The sequence below is a fragment of the Camelus ferus genome, chromosome 4 (assembly GCF_009834535.1).
Source record: "Camelus ferus isolate YT-003-E chromosome 4, BCGSAC_Cfer_1.0, whole genome shotgun sequence".
Lineage (NCBI taxonomy): Eukaryota > Metazoa > Chordata > Mammalia > Artiodactyla > Camelidae > Camelus > Camelus ferus.
Window position 1 is genome coordinate 41852145 of NC_045699.1, and position 18581 is coordinate 41870725.

Sequence of the window (18581 nt, forward strand, 5' to 3'; positions counted from 1 at the left end):
GCCCCTCTGCTTCGCCATTTGTCAGCAATGAAATGATGGGCAGTAACACAGAACGGCGATTAATGTTCAGCCATTTCTGATTGGTTGCTGGAGACGCCTGCCGCGCCGGTGGTGGGCGGGGCGTTCGGAGAGCGCCCTGGAGCGGTCGCGTGGCGAGCCGGTGATTGTAGTCAATCTGGCCGAATCCTCAGCCGCGGTCGCCGGAGGCGGACTACATCTCCCCGGATGCTCTGCGGTCCCTCCACGGACGGTTGTGAATATGTATCAGAATGTTAATGATTAGCTGCTGCTAAATTTGGTCAAAGAAGTCACCTACACAGAGCGTGTTGTTAGAGCTGTTCTGAGCGGTTGTTTGGGCTGTTGGCTGCTTTCTTCCCCCTCTCTCACACACTTGTATATTATTTTGAGGTGGTGTTCGCAGAGTTTGAAAGGAGAGAGAATTTTTTAAAAAAGCCGCAAGCGTTTCACTCTCTTTTATTTTTATAATCCCCTTCAATTTGGGGTTAAAAAAAAGACAAGAAAACAGGAAGGAAGAAAAATAAGGAAATGAGATTGTGGTAAAAGAAGCTAAAAGGTGCCTTTTAAAGATCGTTGCTGTGAGGTGAAAAAAATCTCCAGAGAAACCATAAAGCACCGCCGAGACCTCTTCCGAACCAAAGGAGTTTGTGTTTGCTTTTAGGAAAGAAGAGAGAGATCATTCATTCGGAGGAATAACAACCAATTAAAAGACAAATAAAAAAAAGTTTGGAGTGGGACGCCGAGCGAGCCAGCGAGCCAGCAAGCGAGCGGGCGGCGCTGCCGGCGGGCACTGGGGCGCGGAGCTTGCACTTTGCCGGCCCGGGTAAGCGGCGCGGCCGCGGCGCCGGGCTCGGCTGGCGCGTCTCGGCGGAGCGAACGTCGGAGCGTTGCCGCGGGAGACGCGCGCCGGACAATGCTCACGGCGGGCCAGTGACGCCCGCGGGGAATGCGGAGCGGCCCGGCCGCCCGCACCCAGCCGCCGCCGCCGCCGCCGCCGCGCGTTCCTGCTGCCCGCGTCACGCGAGACCCGGCGGGGGCCGGGACCTCCCGAGCCGCCCCTCGGACCCGGCCGGCGCCTCCGCCGCCGCCTCCTCCTCGGGGCCATTAAAGCCAATGAGCCGCGCGCCTCTGCCCAGCGCAGCCAACTAAATCGGTTTGGATGATTCGCGACCTGAGCAAGATGTACCCGCAGACCAGACACCCGGTGAGTGCGGGCAGCGGGGCGCGGGCTCGCTAGGCGCCAGGGGATTCCCTGCGTTTCCCCCCTGCGCGCCGAGTTAAGTCTTTGGCCGGAGGGGCGTGGAGGGCGGCCGGGACCCCGCGCCCGGCACGGGGAGTCGCCCGCCCCCTCCCCCGTCCCTACTCCCCCACGGCGCGGGGGCAGTTTCGGAGAGAGGGTGCGGAGAGGCGATTGAGTTGTAGCCATTTTCTTATTGTTGTCTTTGAAGCCCCTGGAAGCCGCTCGGAGTCTTTGGCCGTCCCCGCGCCGCGACTTTTCAAGGGGGGGTGGTGGCGAGCGATGGAGGAGGCGCGACTACGCGCCAGGGCGGGGAGGGCGCCCTCGGCGGCGGCGCGGCGGGCCCGGCGGCGGCTCGGAGTGCGGGGCGCTGGCCCCTCGCTCCGCGGGCCCCGGGGACTAGGGAGCCGGCTGGCCGGCCCGGGAGGGTGGCGGCCGCGTGCCCCCTCCTCTGACCTGATCCCGGCCCGACGCCATGGCGCGCGTCCCCCCGACGGGCCAGTTTCGATTCCGGGTGGGGAGGCGGTGGGCGCGGCGTGTCGGCCCCTGGGTGCCTGCCGTTGGCGAGGGAGGGGGGCAGGGTCTCGAACCCGCCGGATCCGGGGAGCACGCGGGGGCCCGGGGCCACCCCGCAGCCAGCCTTGGCCGGGCTGTGCGGCGAGGGGAGGGCGCGGGAGGAGAGTTTTAATCGCTTTTATGCTTGCCTGCGCGATGACCCCCCCGCTAGCGCCGCGTGGTGTGTTTTCTCCATCTCCCTGCCTCGCCTGTGATGTGGGCTAATTAAATATTTTATTGTTGTTCTTTAGGCACCGCATCAGCCTGCTCAACCCTTTAAATTTACAATTTCCGAGTCCTGTGATCGGATTAAGGAAGAGTTTCAGTTTTTACAGGCTCAATACCACAGGTAACGATATTGACTTTAGCTGATCCTCCTGTTTGCTTAGCTCTTGTCGTCTCCCCCCCCATACACACAACACCACCCCCCCCCCCTTTTATTTTGGCCACCACAAAGGTATTATCGTTTTTCCTTGTGGGCAGCAAGGGCAAGTCAAGGCCTCTTTCTTAGGCAGGTGTAAAAGAAATTAAGCGTTTCCTCCTCCCGTAAATTAAAACAAAAAGACCAAACAATCGAAACTGGTGAGACTTGGAAAACGCTGAGGCCAAACTTCCGATATTGATTTATTAGGGCCAGGAGAATGGAAGGTTGGGAAGATTCTGGGGCCTTTTGACTTCCTTGCTTCTTTATTACTCCGGGCTTGATTCCTTCTTACTTCTTTCTGCCATTGCACTGAAATACCAAGAGCCCAGAGCCCTGGGAAGTCGCAAGTAGGCGATTTCATTACTTTTATGTTGAAAAGATGTTTTCATCTTAAGAGACAATCATTAGACTTAGAGTGCCTTTGAAATATTTTTCTTTCCCTCGATTTTTAATGACATGTTATTCTTATTTCATAAATGCAAGAACCAAAACAAGCTACTGAACCCGATTCACGCTTTGCCCCTGGGTGGTGGTATTCAACTTGTCTCTGTGTTTTGGAGGGAAAAAAATAAGACATCATTCATAAGACATGCTTGATTCATATTTTCATCAATCTCTTCGTGGAATATTAGAAGAAAACTCCCTTGTGACATTTTGAGGGACTTTTTGTGTTTGGAGATGTAGATATTATTAATGTTTATTTCCTCGTTCTTGTTTTATTAAGTGAATTTAATGAATATTCATTTCTGGATGAGAGTCTGGAGTTAAATTGGCTGGAGGGTTTTTTGTTTTTTTGTTTTTTTAGACAAACAAAAGCCCCACATTTGATCCTTGTTGAAAGGGCAAGTCGGGGCTGGTTCCAATCACTCTTTTCTCTCCTGCCTCTCTCAGTAATGAGGGTGGTATTTAAGATTGTTGATTTGGCGTTTTGTAGGTGATGATTTAGAGGAGGGAATGTGTATTTACATTTGAAGGATGTAAGTCAGGAGCTGCATTGTACTTAGATTTCTTTATTTCTTGAACTAGCCTGAAGCTGGAATGTGAGAAACTCGCCAGTGAGAAGACAGAGATGCAGCGGCATTATGTTATGGTAAGAAAACTGTGTCACAAAGTGCCTATTAGTTTGGGATACCAAAGCAAGAATACGTTCCCATTGCTGGAGGCTGCAGGATAGGTCACTGTCGCAGTGCCAGTGCAGTTGAAGTTGTGCGAATGTGACCATTAGCAACCTGTAATTCCAGGATGTTATAACTTGCCTGTGACAACCAGCTTTGGTTTGAATTTTCAAAAAGTTTAGCTGCACGGTGTGTAATTTTCTGTGCTTTGTCTTCACAGATTGAAAAAATAAAAACCTCACTTAGGTTTTGTTTAGAGTCACTAGCAAAATGTTTTTGTGTTGGTGGTTTTCTTTGTTGTTTTATTGCTCTTGCTCCAAACAATTTTAACCAATTTTTCTGTGAACTGTTAGAATTTTAATGTGTTATTTCTTTTAAAGAATGATGGGTAAGAAAAGACACCAGACACTTTTTCAGATTTTCCCCACTCTTTATTTTCTTAGTGTGTGTGTATTTACATGTGTTTTGTGTGTTTTCAGTTTCTATAGTGTTATATTGGTTTGAGGAGTGTTGTAGTCTCCTGTATAACCGATTTGTTCTGCCAGAACATCTGTAATGCCAGCTATACTACCTGTTTAAAACAATCAGATCTACTTTTCCAGAAGTATTACCAAGTGTATTTTTATGCTTGTTCATAAATGCTCCAGAGTAACTCATTCATTTCCTATAAGCCTTTTTCCTTTGAAAATATGAACACGAGTAGTGCGCTAAAAATGAGAACCGGAACTCTGAAGTAGCACCACTTTTTTGAACAGTTCTTTCAAAGCATCAGCATTTATATGAGACACGTTTTTTGTTATTAACTTGCCCGCTGTGCCTAGGAATTAGAGTCCCTAGGGTACCAATTTTTCATCAGACCTTTGTGAGTTATCTGTGATGTATAAAGACAACTGGAGATGTTAAGAATGCTATGTTTGAACTTGATTTTCTTAAGTTTTGTAATTCTCTTAGATTATGTGTCTTAAGGTGGCTTCTAGTTTGTTAGGCTCACGATAGTGGTAGAGCGTTCTTCCTGATTTAGTAGCATAGGTGGTATGGGTATTTTGGTTTAGGTGAGGCTTTTATGTTTGCTTGGGGACGTTTTGAATAGACTAGGGAGGTTGTTTGATGAAAGACACGAAATTAATTGCTTTTCCTTCTTTGACAGTATTACGAGATGTCCTATGGGTTGAATATAGAAATGCACAAGCAGGTAAGCTATAGTTTTATAAGCATTTTAAATGGTGATATATGTACTTTAGAAAGAAAATTGTATGTTTTGCAATTTTATTCTGCACATTTTTGTGGTTTCCTGTATTTTAAAAGACTGTACTGGAGATAATGCTATTTTTTCAGGTGTGGTTCCCCTTCTTTTTTGTATGTTATCCTAATTTTAATCATTTAAGAATGTGATTTAAACTGAATGCATATTAAACTCTGTACACTTTCAAAAGCAGGATGCTAAATTTTTAAATATGTTTTGTTTTTCTTTTGAAAGAATTCATGTATTTTGGACATTGCAGACTTGTCTTATGAAAGCTTTTCTTGGAAAATATTAAACAGTAAAATTGTAAATTGTTTGGCTCTTTCCTTGGCTTGGTGTGAAAGAATGGATATAGGGTGAGCTGAGAGGATCAAAATGAAATCCGTAAAGCTACAAAAGAAATTGATATAAATTCATTGTGCTGGTCCCCTGAGGCTACTTAGTTGGGTCTTACCAGGAACTGTAACTGTTACTTCCAAAATTTGTACAGAGTAAATGAGCCTGATAGGAGGATGTGATAAGGTTCAACACTGGGTCTTGAAATCTAGCAATTAGTTCAGCCAAAAAAAAAAAGTAAGAAAGAAAGAAAAAAGCTAATGATTAGTTAGAAAGCGTTGAGAGGTGTAACTGAAAACAGACTTTTTTTTTTTTTTCAGGAGACTGAATAAACTGATTTGGTTTAAGTTTCCTAGAAAGAAAAATAGCATATATGTATATACATACATATATATAATGTTTGGCAATAATAATTCTTCTACGAGGCATTTATTTTTAGTGATCTAGTGAAAGTACTTCAGGTCTGTCTCATCCAGCATTTCAGAGTAAGTGTGTATGTGTTTACCTGCTGGGAAAAGAGGAGGGAAAACTTAATGCCCGTCATTTCTTATTTATACTCACGGTAGATGTCATTACCTTCAAAGTTTAAAAATATGAAATGATCACATATTACAAGGCTTTTACTACTTATGGATTCCTTTTTGGATGTAGTTAATTGCCACGTATTCGAAACGTAACTCAGATCTTTATTTAAAAGACAACTATTAGACAATAAAGGCAATCAGGTAGACAGTATTTGAAAACAAAGTTGGGAAAAAAAGTGAGTTGTTACACTGAGGACTTTTTATTTCAGATACTTCTTTTTACTTCATATGCTGTTTGGTTATGTCAATATTAGCAGTATAGTTTGCTGCATATTAAAATTCTTACTTTGGCATCTTTGCCATTTCTGTATAGATTGGTAATGTAAATATCTCTTGCTTAAACAAAATCCATCAAGCTTATGGATGGGCTCCCCTTAGTTCTATCTTACAGGAGTGAATTACATGAGAGATATGTTTGTTAATTATCCTCATTACATGTCATTTTAGGTCTGGATCTTGTACATGCCTTTTTTTTTTTTTTTAATCCTCATCCACCACCCAAGACCAATGAGTGTCTTTTTAAAGATTGAACTAGATGATTGTCTTTTTATTTCTCCTCCTGTATCTTCTTTACCGTAACACTTAGTTTCCAGATCCCTTTATACTGTTGACAGTTCTTAGAGGCACAGAGCTTGTATTTGGCTGCATGTATTTCTTTTGGGGGGCAGGATGCAGTATGTGAAATCCCTTAATTTTACACATTTTATACTTCTGTAATTCTGTCATCTTCTTGTCCAGCTGGCTGAAATGCCATCCATTTAAAATTGAGAATGGAGTACATTTTCCCTTTTTTTCTCTTGCTTTTAAATTCAATCATATCAAGAATCCTGAGGGCAGTTTATCACATTATGAAATACAGACAGCCCTGCAAACCACCTACTTATTATATTTTCTTTCTTTCCCCCCTTAAGCACAGAGGCATATCTGTCTTTATTTGTTTTCCTAGGCAGACAGCCTTGGTTCCTCTTGGCCTCTCTTCCAGATGCACTCGCTGGATACCCTCGTAATGGAAAGCAGCAATAATGCAGGGAAGTTGCCCTGCGGCATAATTGGGCCTAGTTCTCAAGATCGGGTTAGGCTTATTCACTTATTAGATTTGTGTCTCTTAAGGGTTCAAGAGTAGGAGTCCCCGGAGTCCTTGGAAGTACCCTAGTAATTGGTGGCCCTGATATTTGAAACCTTTGTGTATTTTTTGGTTAATGCTCCTGTTCTTGGCTGCTGCCAGCCACAGAGTATTTATTTTTAGAGAAATTTTTCATTGGAACAGAAAATGATGGCTGTGATGGAGTCATGACTCTGTGACTTAGCAAATTGATAAAAGGCTAAAAGCACAGACAAGCAGTGGTGACAAGCAGGGAGGGGGTGTCCATTGCTGTGGCCCCTCCCCTTTCTGTATGATGCTCATCGTCAGTCACCCTGTGTTGGTTCTGATAGAGGACTATAAAGTGAAACCTATGGGGAATTTGTCATTCTGAAATGAAAGCTAATGTAATTAGTACCAATTAAAGTACATTTAGTAAATTGGATTTAATCTTAATTAAGCCTGCATAATGTTGCCAATTTTTAACAATTATGTTTGAGAACATAATTAATTTAAATTTTGGTAACTGAGTAAATAGCATTAGTCGGGTAGAATTAGTTGATTTTTTTTTTTTTAAGGGGAACTCAGTGACATGGCATGGAATTAGAGCATAAAATATGGGTCTAATTTCTAGTAATCTTCAGTAGGATCAATAGAGCTGAGCAGATGAAGCTGGGAAAAAACCCAGAAAGGTTAGGGTGGAATGTTCTAGGCTGTATTGTGAATTATGTTTTGCCACTGTCTTTAAGTTCTAGCATGAAAGTGAAGATGACAAATGGGATATGGTTAGAAATGGCACATGTTTTATTGTGATGTCGTCATAATGAAATTTTTTAAAATGAAAGAACATCAGTTTTTATTTCCTAAGGATTTCCCTAGGTTGGGTTTTTTTTTTTTGTTTTTAATGGGACAGGTGGCCCATGGTTTAGTTGTTACTTTTTTTTTTTTTTTTGGTTGATTGTCCTTTATACAGTGTGACTTCTAAATGGGTCAGTGACCGTGGGCAGAACTTGAGTGATGCCTGCAGTTGATAACATTGCTAAATGCTCCTTGTTCCCCTCCTTCACCTGTAATGCTGTAATTAAAGACGACCGCCCTGATTTAATTTGACAGCGGCAGTTACCACTTCAAAAAGTGAATGTTGGTTGTAGATTAGGAACAATAGGTAGATAAATTCAACCCACAGAAACTGTAAATGGAGATGAACATGCTACATTTTGAGATCATCCTGTGACTTTCTCATAGTTAATATTCTATAATCTGAAGGTCTTTCTGCATCTAAAAAATTTAGCTTAATATTTGAAATTTAGAAATTAAAAAATTTTAGAAATCTCCAACATTTAGAACCTAAAATAAATCAACACTTCACACTTAGGAAAACATAATCTGTGTTGATATGTGTTTATACTATGAATATATATGTGTATAATATGCATATATATATACAATTATTATTTTTTTCAAATCGGAGCAGGAGAACTCCTGTTTCACTACAAGCCATGTAAATTTTATTATGAGACTTGGGCCACAACCATTTGAGTGCTGCTAAAATATTAATTGAATAGAAATGAAAGGCCCTTGCCAACTGATAGGATATCATAATCATAGCCTCTCTGGTCGATGGTAAATGATGATAAATGACATTAGGAACCTTTTAGCAAACTGTAATAACTACAAGGAGGGAAGCAGTATGGATTTGCATTATATCTGATACCCTCTAGTACCAAGTGGATTGCCAATACTGCTTGTTTAGCATTTTCTAAGGGCAATAGGATATTGATTTCTGACTTACAAGGAACAGCTCTATTTTCACCATTGAAAAGTATTGCAGGTTGTTAAGAAGAAATTGACTTGAAGAGGCCGACTGCTGCCCATCATGGAGCAAATAAAGCAAAACTGCCGAAGCATGGTGGAGCAGCGAGACGGGCCCTCAGCAATTTGTTGCTATTAATTTACCATGCTCGACAGCAAATCAATCGGCATCTACTTCATCTGCTGGAGAAAATGCTGTCCAGGGCAGATAAAAGGCTCGGCATGGTACAGAGAATAGACTGGATTGGCCAAAAGGAGGCTGCAGTTAATGTGTAAATAAGTGAAATCAAGGCCACAGTTGCAGAGGAAGCTGTTGTTAATTAGGTTGGTGCTTTTTCGTGAACTATTTTAGAAAGCAGCCATGGATTTGGAGAGTAAAAAGAGATTTATCGAGGTTGAAGTAATACACGACTGGCATGGCATTCCAGCCTTGAGTGCACTTGATTCTAGGGTGCAGTAAATTTATTTGGGGACAGCACTTGCAATGGAAGTCAATTTGTTTAAAGTTCTGTTTAGACCAGATTTCCCATAAGAAAACTTTTTTTTCTTTTGAGCATTGCTAATTTCTTGCACATCTCTTGTCTTAGATTGTATGTGCTTAGATTTGGAGGAGTAGATGCAGGAGTGGGTGTCTGAGAATGTGGGCAAAAATGTCTCTGTTGTATTCTTATGCAGTGACTTTTTTTCAGAAATGGATGTGATTGAACTCTTGTATAATAATGAAAGTGAATTATCAAAGGTGGGATGTTCTAGTTGAAAGTAACTAATAAACCAATGGAAATCTTGCTGAGCAGAACTTTCTTTTGCTGTATAAACATTAGAGAATTATAATCTAGAGGGGCTGAACACTGGTGGACACTGCTGGACTGGAAGTTCTCAAGAAGAGATTAAAACTGAAATTTGGATGATAGTGCAAAAACACTCCAGATACAATTAGGAGAGCATGGCGGGGGGTGGCAGGAGTTCTTGTGTGTTTATTCGTGTTTTTCATTAAGGTTTAAAGCTACCTTTTCTAATTTAAGATTGCTTATCCTTCAATAATGCTCTGTAATTAATATTAACCAAATGGAGGTTATTGACAGTAATTTTTCCCCTCTTTCTCTGATTTGGACATTTTGGGATGGAGGCCAACTTCAGGTCTGTTTTCTAAGTCTAGATGTACATAGATTTTTATTAAATTTTTTCCAAAACTGAGAGGATCTAGCATTAGGACAGTTGATACCAAGTGGCAGTGCCTTGGGCAGGACCCATGGAGCTGTCATTTTACCTGTCACAGGACCTTCGAGAGAAGCAGATCTGGAGGAGGAAATTTAACCTGTCAGGGTATGTGCGTAATTAGGAGTATTTTCTGGATAGCGTGGGTTTCCCCCTTTTCTCTTCTTGGATGTTGGGTTCTTAATTTTCTCTTTGTGAGGTTTCATAGAATATCGAAAGATTTTTCACCTAAAGCAGTGATTGTTGAGTAGAATTGGAATTTCCTTTCAGTGACCATGAATATATCTAGCTTGTGCTCATCACTGATCTGGGCACATTGCCAAAATTCCTTAATTTTTACAAAGGTCCTAAGAAAGGGATTATGTCCCATCAAAAGATTATTAAACAGAATCAGATCCGCACAAGGTAATACAGATTCAGGACTTCAGATGAATTTACCTGGGAGGATGTTTCCTGGGAGATAAGTCTGCCCTGGCTTGGAGCTTCGGGCCCCAGCTCATTTCTGGAATGGAGAGCTCCTGGGACGCTGGATAATCCTTGGGTTTGTCCTTGAGCCACCGAACTTCAAGCTAATACCCAGACTCCTGGAGTGTCAGGGCATTCTCTGCAGCTCTGCATAGAGTCAGGGCCAGAGGCTTGGCCTGGACTCTCTCTCCATCCAGACTGCTTTCAGTGGGTGAGAGGGCAAGGGTTGCTTTCATTTGGAGTCTCCCACAAATGGGGCGAGGGGAGCTGCTTGTTTATCAAGATGAGTTTCCTTCCTCCCTGGGTAACCTATTTCTCATTTGTTTACAAACTTGCTTTTCCATTTAACTTTTATCTTTTCCTTGTGGCTTCTAAAACTATGCCTGAAGACAACGGACTGTTTGTTAATCACCATCTTGTGGGTTTTTGAAGAGGGAAGCTGGGAGGGGAAAATGTGATGTTTTGTGGCCTCTTTGTAGTTCAGAAAGAGGTTCTTAGATGCAGGAAATCGCACACAACTCAAACTTTTAAATGAAGGCAAATGTTTTGCTTAGACTGTTAAAAGACTTTCTTTGCAGCACTTAAGCAAAAGGATATTTCCTTTCTCACTGCCCCTTAATCCCTGCTGGATATTGCTTATTTTTATTTTATTTATTTTATTTGCTGGGCAAAGTTCTTTGTATCCTAAGTAATATCACTTTGAGCGGTTGGACTAATGGACTGACGAATAAGATGCATCTTTCTGGGTGCTGTTGCAGCCTCAGTGCAGTCCAGAGAGTGCAGGCACTGGCCCACTGTTCCCATGCTCTTCCTTTTGTCTTTCCTTCCCTAGAATTTTGGTGTTTTTTTTTTCCTTTTCCTTTTTGCACTGTAGAATAGGTAAAGTCAGTTGGGAATTAAATCTTCAAAATGTGTACTTAGAAGTTATTTGTGTCTGTTCTTAATGAGCACATTTTAATGTGGCATGGCTGGAGAGACTGGTTTATCACTCCAGGACAGCAGTGATATATTTGAAGGCTATGGGGCTGGTGAAAGGGATGTGATTTTTAGAAGGTATTTTTCCTTGATCCCTCCTACACCTCCTCTTAAAAAACTCTAGGGCTCTAGCAGTGGTGGCAGATCCAGTGTTCTTTGGCCAAGTTATCAGTTTTGGAGAGAAGCAGGAGGCAGAACATGTAGGTGTGGGCAGCTGAGTATTTACACTGATAATGACAGTTTGCAAGCCTTAGGACTTGACTTGTTCAGAGAAAGTTCACTGCAAACAGTTCACGAAATTATTGCTCTACTTTAAGGGGGAAGGGCCTCAGAAGTTTTAATCAGAAGTGAAAATTAGGGTCGTTTTGACTCTGCTGCAGTAACAGCTGTCAGTGGTAGGTGCTTTCTCTCTGTAAGGAGGGATTTAGCTGGCATTCATCAGCACAAATCTCTGTACCCGCTTTGTTTTCATTGGAGTTGACCCGGCGTTCGTGTCAAGCTTTTGCTGTTTCTCTACCACCGAGCCCAGCTTCCCTTGGAGAGATGTGGTGTGCATCCTGTGCTCCTTGGGGGGAAGAAGCGGGGGGTGGGTTTTCTTAGCTGGATTGTCAAAGGAGCAGAAGAAAAATACTCCCAGACACCCCTCAGGTCCTCTGCTGTCTGGTGTGTGGGTCACTTTATGATCACTTTTGAGGATTTTGCCCACAAACACTTGACGGTTTGTGTTGTGGAGGGAGCTTCTGTGTCGGATAGAAAGGAAGGATGCAGTTGACCGCAGGCCCCACCCGCTGGCCTGGGACCCTGCAGCAGCAGCCGCCTAGGCATGAGAGGTGGAGGGAAGGAAGGTGGGTATTGGCTCTCTGATTTCCTAGCAAGTTTATTTCACTTGTTATTCTAATTAGGCTTCTCTTCTTATTTTCTGAATATGTATTCTGCTTCTGAAGGTCTGCAGATTCTTTTGGTTTAAGAATTTGAAAATGCAAGGAAATAGAAGTGGAAAGAATAGTAATTGTAGAAATTATGAGCATTAGTACTCTTTTAACACCTTTTCTTTACAGAGAGCTTAAGGCATTTTTATATGTTCTCCTTAATCTTCCTGATGTTCCTGTAAAGCAAGTAGCAAGCTCAGATCCATGTATTTATTTAAATAGCCTCTGTCTGTGGAGTACCCAACAGTTTGCCAAGCAGTGTCATTCCACTGGCCTCCTTGAACAGATGACATCGAGGCTTAAGGGCTTAAGAGACTAGCCCAGTGTCACAGTACAGGAGGATCAGCATGCGGGCGGGGAGACCAGGGTTCACGAGGGTCAGCAAACGCCCGAGGTGGCTTAGCGAGAGTTGCTGGCAGAAAAGGAAATAGTAGGTTTCTTGACTTCCCTTCCAGGGCTCCCTTCACTGGCCCTGCTATTTCCAGATAGCATATAGTGCTCTTGTTTCTGTGATGTTCTTGGCTGTATGCAACACAAGAAGATGGGGATGCTCCTGGCAGTCCTAGAAGTGTTAGAGTGTCATCTCTAGCTAGAGACCTGATCTGTGTGTTTGTGTGTGAGTTCAGAGCTCCCCTCTCCTCCCGTGTCCTTCCAGAGCCCAGACTCCCCCCAACCCCGCCCCACCCCGCCTATAGGGTGGCTAAGGGATCACAAATTACATTATGAAGCCCAGGTCTACTTTTAGAAAAGTGCTTAATGAAACTAGCCATTTTCGCATTCCTAAAGTATACAGTGCAGACACTCGGTGTACACTTCTTTCTTGTCGTCTCTTCTCTCCCACTAGAAGGTAGGCTCTGTGGGAACAGGGTGTTTATTGTTCTTTGCTGTGTTGTGCCTGGTGCTGCCTCACAGTAGGTGCTCATGAAATATTTGGTGAATGAGGGAACATTTGCCTTCAGATCAAGCCAGCCAAGAATGTGTGTGATGTAATATTTCTAAGGGCATATTTAGGTGGTAGGATAACAAATGCTGATCTCCCAAGCCTAGTTAGGCCTGTGGTGCCTCCTTTTAAATTTGTGGAAAGATGACAATAGAAAAGGGAAGCTCCTGAGTTTGGTCTGCTTTTCAGGAGCAAGTTAGGCTAGTTAAGGTAGAATATATGTATTTTAGCATGTGGAATTTGCCTTCTTAAAAATGAAAACATGAATCTTTCCTAACTGAATTTAAAATTCAGTTTGAACATCACTCTATCACTCTTCAGTGTGTATCTGAAAAATTCTGCTATTAATAGGTCTGTGTACATGTGGTTTGAGTGAGTGTGGAGAGATACTGATCTTAGCCATACTGTGGTATGTTTAGCTAACTTCTCTCCAGATCAGTAAAAATGCAAGCTTCTGGTTGTTTTCAAGAGTCAAGGAACTTTGAAGATATCTTCGTGTTTTATTGGTCACAGTGGTATATAGTGTTGTTACAAGAGTAGTGATCATAAGAGTAAATGATTTTAGAGAGCTTATCATGTAGGTAATGTTTTACTTATTCTCACAATAACCTTACGAGATTACTACTATATATTATTATTATCATCATCTCTATTTTGCATATGAGGAGGCTGAGACACATAGGTACTAAATAACTTCTTGAGGTCAGCCAGCCAGTAAAATAGATCCTGGGTTTGACTCAGTTTCACCTCACTGGTATGATAGATATTTCTGCCAAATATCCAGACATTCCCAATGCTGTGTGTGGAATACTCTGCTGCTTCCTGCAGAGTGCTTACCTGAGTCAGGATTCTAGTCCTGACCTTGCCAGTGGCCAGCTGTGGGGTATTGCTCAGTCTCTCAACTTCTCAAGACTGTACTTTTCTCAGCTTAAAATTAGAGTGTAAGTGAATACCGAGATCTCTTTTAGTTCCTTTGGTCTAAAATGACCGTTTGGTTTTTGTTCTTTTCTGTGACCTAATGAACAGAAATTGAGACTTGAGCTTCTTTTTAGTCTCAGAAAGTCCCTTTTAACACCTATTTTCAGAAGTGTTTTTTTTTTCTTAAGTCCAAAATTAACCTTAATGAAGCTAGCTAGTATAGAAAGGGGTATTTTTATAGTACTTAATATTTTCCAAGGTACTGTCTCATCCATGATTTTATTTAAGCCCCAGTAATGTTACTAAAGCGTTTTCCCCATCTTATGGATGAATAAAATGAGACTAAAGTCCCACAGTTAATTAGTGGATGGTTCAGAATTCATTGGTTCTCTTCGGGCTGTCATTTAGGCTAAAGTAATGTTGATGCACAGCTAGAATAATAATTATAAAGCATGTAATATAAAAGTTATATTCTTTAAAAATATATGTATTCTTTAAAGTAATTGGTTTTTATCCTTTTCCTTGGCATATACAGTATTAGAAAATTTAATCACACAACTTCTGAAATTGCATGAATTACAAGGTGATCCAATAATTTTCTCCAAAAGTGTTCAAGGGAATATGTAGTAGTTCATTACCTGTTATGTAATAAGCTCCTGGGATTAGTTACCCTTCCAGAAACCACTGCAGGTATCGGTTTCTTTACTTAAGATTTACCTTATGATGCTCAGGGTAAAGCAGGTCTGTAAACTGGCTTACAGTGAACTTGAGATCTTAAGTCCTTGGGTTTCTTGCATTGTCTTTTACTTAGGGAAGGTGTGCACTTCTCAACTTGGTTTATAATAAATTAATCATGGGTAAATAAAAGAAGGAGGAAGTGTATAATCTTGGCCTTTGATGAATCAAGGACATAGTAGAGATCAGGTTTCATCGCTAAGGTATAAGCTCCAAAAGGAAGGGTGTGTTTTGTTACTGTTGTATCTCTGGCACCTGAAACAGGCTTAGGAACGTAGCAGAGGAATGAATGAACAACGCTGGAACAACCAAAGGGATGGTTTAATTTTGCCTTGCACTGCATTTCCTATAGTGAAGTGCCAACCACCAGTGTATTAGCCTTGTTTCTGAGCTCGTAGGCAGGACTTGCTTTGATCAAGTGCAGAAATTGATGGGCAGTCAGAGGTTAGAAGCTCTCATTGCAGTTCTGCCGCAGCTCCTCCCGCTGGCAGTTGGGCAGTTTTGAAATTTAGGGTTGGGTTCCTTTCCAGATGATGAGTCATTTCTAAGGTATCTTTCAGGTCTATCTATCATCAGATGATTTTAGAATGACCAGCATTAGCAAAAGGTCTGTCCCTCATTTCGTTGCTTGACACCAGAGGCACTAGAGCATGCCATTCAAATAAGTTAAGGTTTCGAATCAATTTCTATAGGATGAAATATTAATTTTTTAAGAACTTTACTTTGAGCAGTGTTAAGCTATTATAGACAGCTTAAAAAAAAAAACACCCTAGTATTGCCCTTGTTTTACAACCTAGAACCATGTGCTGTCTTGCTTATTTCATAGGTGCGGCCATAGCTGCATCATACATATCCTCCTCCAGGCTAAGAGCGTATCAGTGACTACATGTAGTTACAGCTTTTCCATACGTGTATCTTTGGCAAATATTGATGATAAAAATACCAACTAACCAGACAATAATTTATTGAGCACCTGTTGCATACTAAGTGATGCACTAAGTGCTTCAGATGTATTGATTTATTTAATTCATAACCTTAAGGAAGGGGTCTGTTTGTCCCCATTGTATATGAGGAGAGTATGGTGGAGGGAAGCTGAGAAATTTTCTCAGGGCTTTAGAGCCCAAATTCTGAACCACTGGCAATACCTGCCTCCTGAGGGACCATTTTAATATGGTAAGCTTGTTTTTGGTTTTTAAATGTACCTACTTAGTCCACTGTGTTCTGTACACAGTGAGCTTATGTGTTACAAATAACAGTGGGTCTACTTTGGGGTATATATTTGTATCAGAAAAATGGCTTTTGAATTCCCAGGTCAGCAAGTTCCATTCCTACTAGTCCTTGTGGAGAGTTGTGGAGGGGAGCAGTCTTCTGTTAACTGAAGCGGCTTTCTCTGCCTCGCTGCCCGTCCCTTCCCAGGCAGTCCTGCTCTGGCTCTGCCTCACCAGCCATACAAGTGGAAGAAACACTTTTTTTTTTTTTAAACCAAGTGGGAATAGCTTTGGTCTTCAGGTTCAGTTTTTAATTTGCAAAACAATTCCTTTATATTTGCTTCAGGACTTTTTTGCTGTTGTAACTGTTGAGTGGAAACATGAGTTGGGGTAGTTTTGCAGCCAGGACTGCAGGGCCATGCAACACACAGCCATAAATTGGTTAGTTATTCCAGGTTGGGGAAAATAGTATTTTTTGGTGAACAAGTGCACTGGGTTAGTGAACCAATCGGTTCATCTTTAGTGTAGTTTGCATTGCTGGCTTTTGACCTGATGACCAGAGACCTGTAGATATTTTTGTACTTCTGACCATGAAATTTCTAAAATAGGCACAGTACCTTTTATAACCACATGAGAATGTCCAGAGGGCTGAAAAACCATTGAGTGCCTGCCTGGGTGAGAATGGGATGGGGGTCCTTGGCTGGATTTTAGAGTATCCACAAAGTCCTTGAACTTATATGCAAAATTGTGTGCTTTTTTTCTGGGAGAGAAGGGTTTGTAGCACTCGTTGATCCAGTGAAGAAACCGGATCCAGAAGAAGGAGTTCGGGAACTATTTCTCTAGAGCAGTGGTGTCAAACCAGGGCAGTTCCTTTCTCCTGGGGACATTTGGCAGTGTCTGCAAGTATTTCTGGTTGTCACAACTGAGAGGTGCTACTGGCACCTAATGCGTAGAGGCCAAGAATCAGCTGTGTCTGGCTTCTCTAGTTAATTACGTCATTTTGAGAGAACCTGTCAAACCATACTTGATTTTCAGGCTTTCTCATGATGATAAGCAGAGTAGGGTTGGTGCTAGTGGGTTCTTATTTTAAGTTCAGAATGAGGATGTTACATGGTTTTCTGGAATCATCTTTCTCATTGGAACTTTTGGACTAGTGGAAATTTCTTGCTCTGAGTGAGGCACATTTGTTTTAGCTACCCATTGAGGTCCCCAGAATTAGTCTTAGTCCTTAGTTCCTTCTAGGTAACAGTTTTTTAGAAGTGTTGTCCTTCATTAGCCTCCCTTTGTCTGTTCTGAACAGTCTGAGTAATTCAGTCATTCTCTGAGACACACGTCTTGTTATTACCAAGATAGGGTAGACTGGGCCACCTGAGAATTCAACATGACACCTTGGCCTGGGCTGCGCCAGCTGAGGAATCAGGGCGTATCTTGCTACAAAGTAGTCCTTCTGCTCTTTCACTTACTTCCTTGGTTAAGTCAAAGTACATTGTGCTCGTCTTTGTCTAGTCCTGATCACACTGTGGTAAACAAAATGGAATCTTGAGTTTTCTAAGTACGCCTAGAACATGGGTTTGTTATATTTCTGAATGTGTGGGTACTTATCAGTGAACTTGTTTTACTTGGGCTTACTTTTTTTCCCTTTGCATATTTGATTGTGCTGTGTTGTGAATGTGGGTGACTCTTAAAGGCTTTTGATTTTGAGGGTGACATAGAACTGTTAGGGAGTATGGCTTACCACCTCTAAGTATGTCTACCTTGGTTAACCTAAAAAAATACTACAGTTCACCTAAAGTGGCCAATAAAAAACATAGTGGCAGTTCCACAGTTACTTGCTTGAACATTTTTTGGCCAAGATGAAGAAGACAGAGTCCTTATTTGGGCTTTTTAATGGAAAAATTGTGTCCTGCAAAATTCCAGTGTCCTTCTTAAGTTTTCTCCTTTATGTAGGAGAAATGTGGGATGTGGAGGTGACAGCTCTACTTCCTTGTAAGCCTTTTTTTTTTTTTTTTTTTAAACATTTCTGAGGTTTCAGATAAAGGAGAGGCTGGGTCAGACATAGCACAGTTATGTACAAAAACCTTTTTAAATGGCAGCTCATTTACAATGTGGCTGGCCTAGGAAGGAGACCCATGGTCAGGACCTATTTTAACCAGATCTAAGCACAGCTGGTAGGATTTTTTTAATAATCTCAGCAGGAACTCTTTATTTTGTATCACTTTATGTATATAGGAAAAAAAAGGATGTAGATAGAAAAAAATTTGGTAAGATCTTTGTTAGATTAGTATTGTGAGACGGTATTCATGCCAACTTCCCAGGTTAGATTTATAAATTCCACTTTTCCTTTGATATTTGGTTTTTACAGTTTGGGGGCATACATTTGTCACTTGTTTGTTTGACACTCTTGCAATACATTAAGTTTCTAAAAAGAAATTTTTAGCTTCTCAAACTGAAATATTTAGGACTAGACCTACATAGATTAAGAAGATTATAACCTAAAGATGTAAGCCTGAAAAAGAACCAAATCCTCGGGAGGTGGTTTATTCTTCCTTCACTGAGAGAGTTACGTGGTTAAGAGCCAGCAGTGTTGGACACCTTAGCCGGCAGGCAAAGGCTAAGGTGGCTTATCATCATTCATCCAGCAAACGTTAATGGACCTCACTCTTTGTGCAGCTGCTTTGAGGGTTAGGGAATTAGGCGAGGTAGAACGCTTGCCTCCTTGAGATTCTGTCTTTAAATGGCATTTGAACCAGTGTGAACAATACGTGGCAGCGTGTGGTGATGACACAGTTGT

General features: G+C 41.8%; 1 protein-coding gene across 6 annotated transcripts in view; it reads left to right on the plus strand.

Annotated features, from left to right (window-relative positions):
* Positions 1 to 290: 290 nt before the first annotated feature.
* Positions 291 to 18581, plus strand: part of TLE4 (TLE family member 4, transcriptional corepressor) — a 137876-nt gene continuing 119585 nt past the window's right edge. For 3 of the 6 annotated variants that reach the window (XM_032477891.1, XM_032477892.1, XM_032477895.1), the window contains exons 1-4: positions 291 to 1222; positions 2062 to 2159; positions 3261 to 3324; positions 4497 to 4541. In XM_032477891.1, the coding sequence (XP_032333782.1) occupies positions 1178 to 1222; positions 2062 to 2159; positions 3261 to 3324; positions 4497 to 4541 (252 nt within the window). In that variant the 5' untranslated portion in view covers positions 291 to 1177. Of the gene's footprint in view, positions 1223 to 1337; positions 1770 to 2061; positions 2160 to 3260; positions 3325 to 4496; positions 4542 to 18581 lie in introns of those variants that run through there. The other 3 variants (XM_032477896.1, XM_032477893.1, XM_032477894.1) reach the window with 3 other exon arrangements.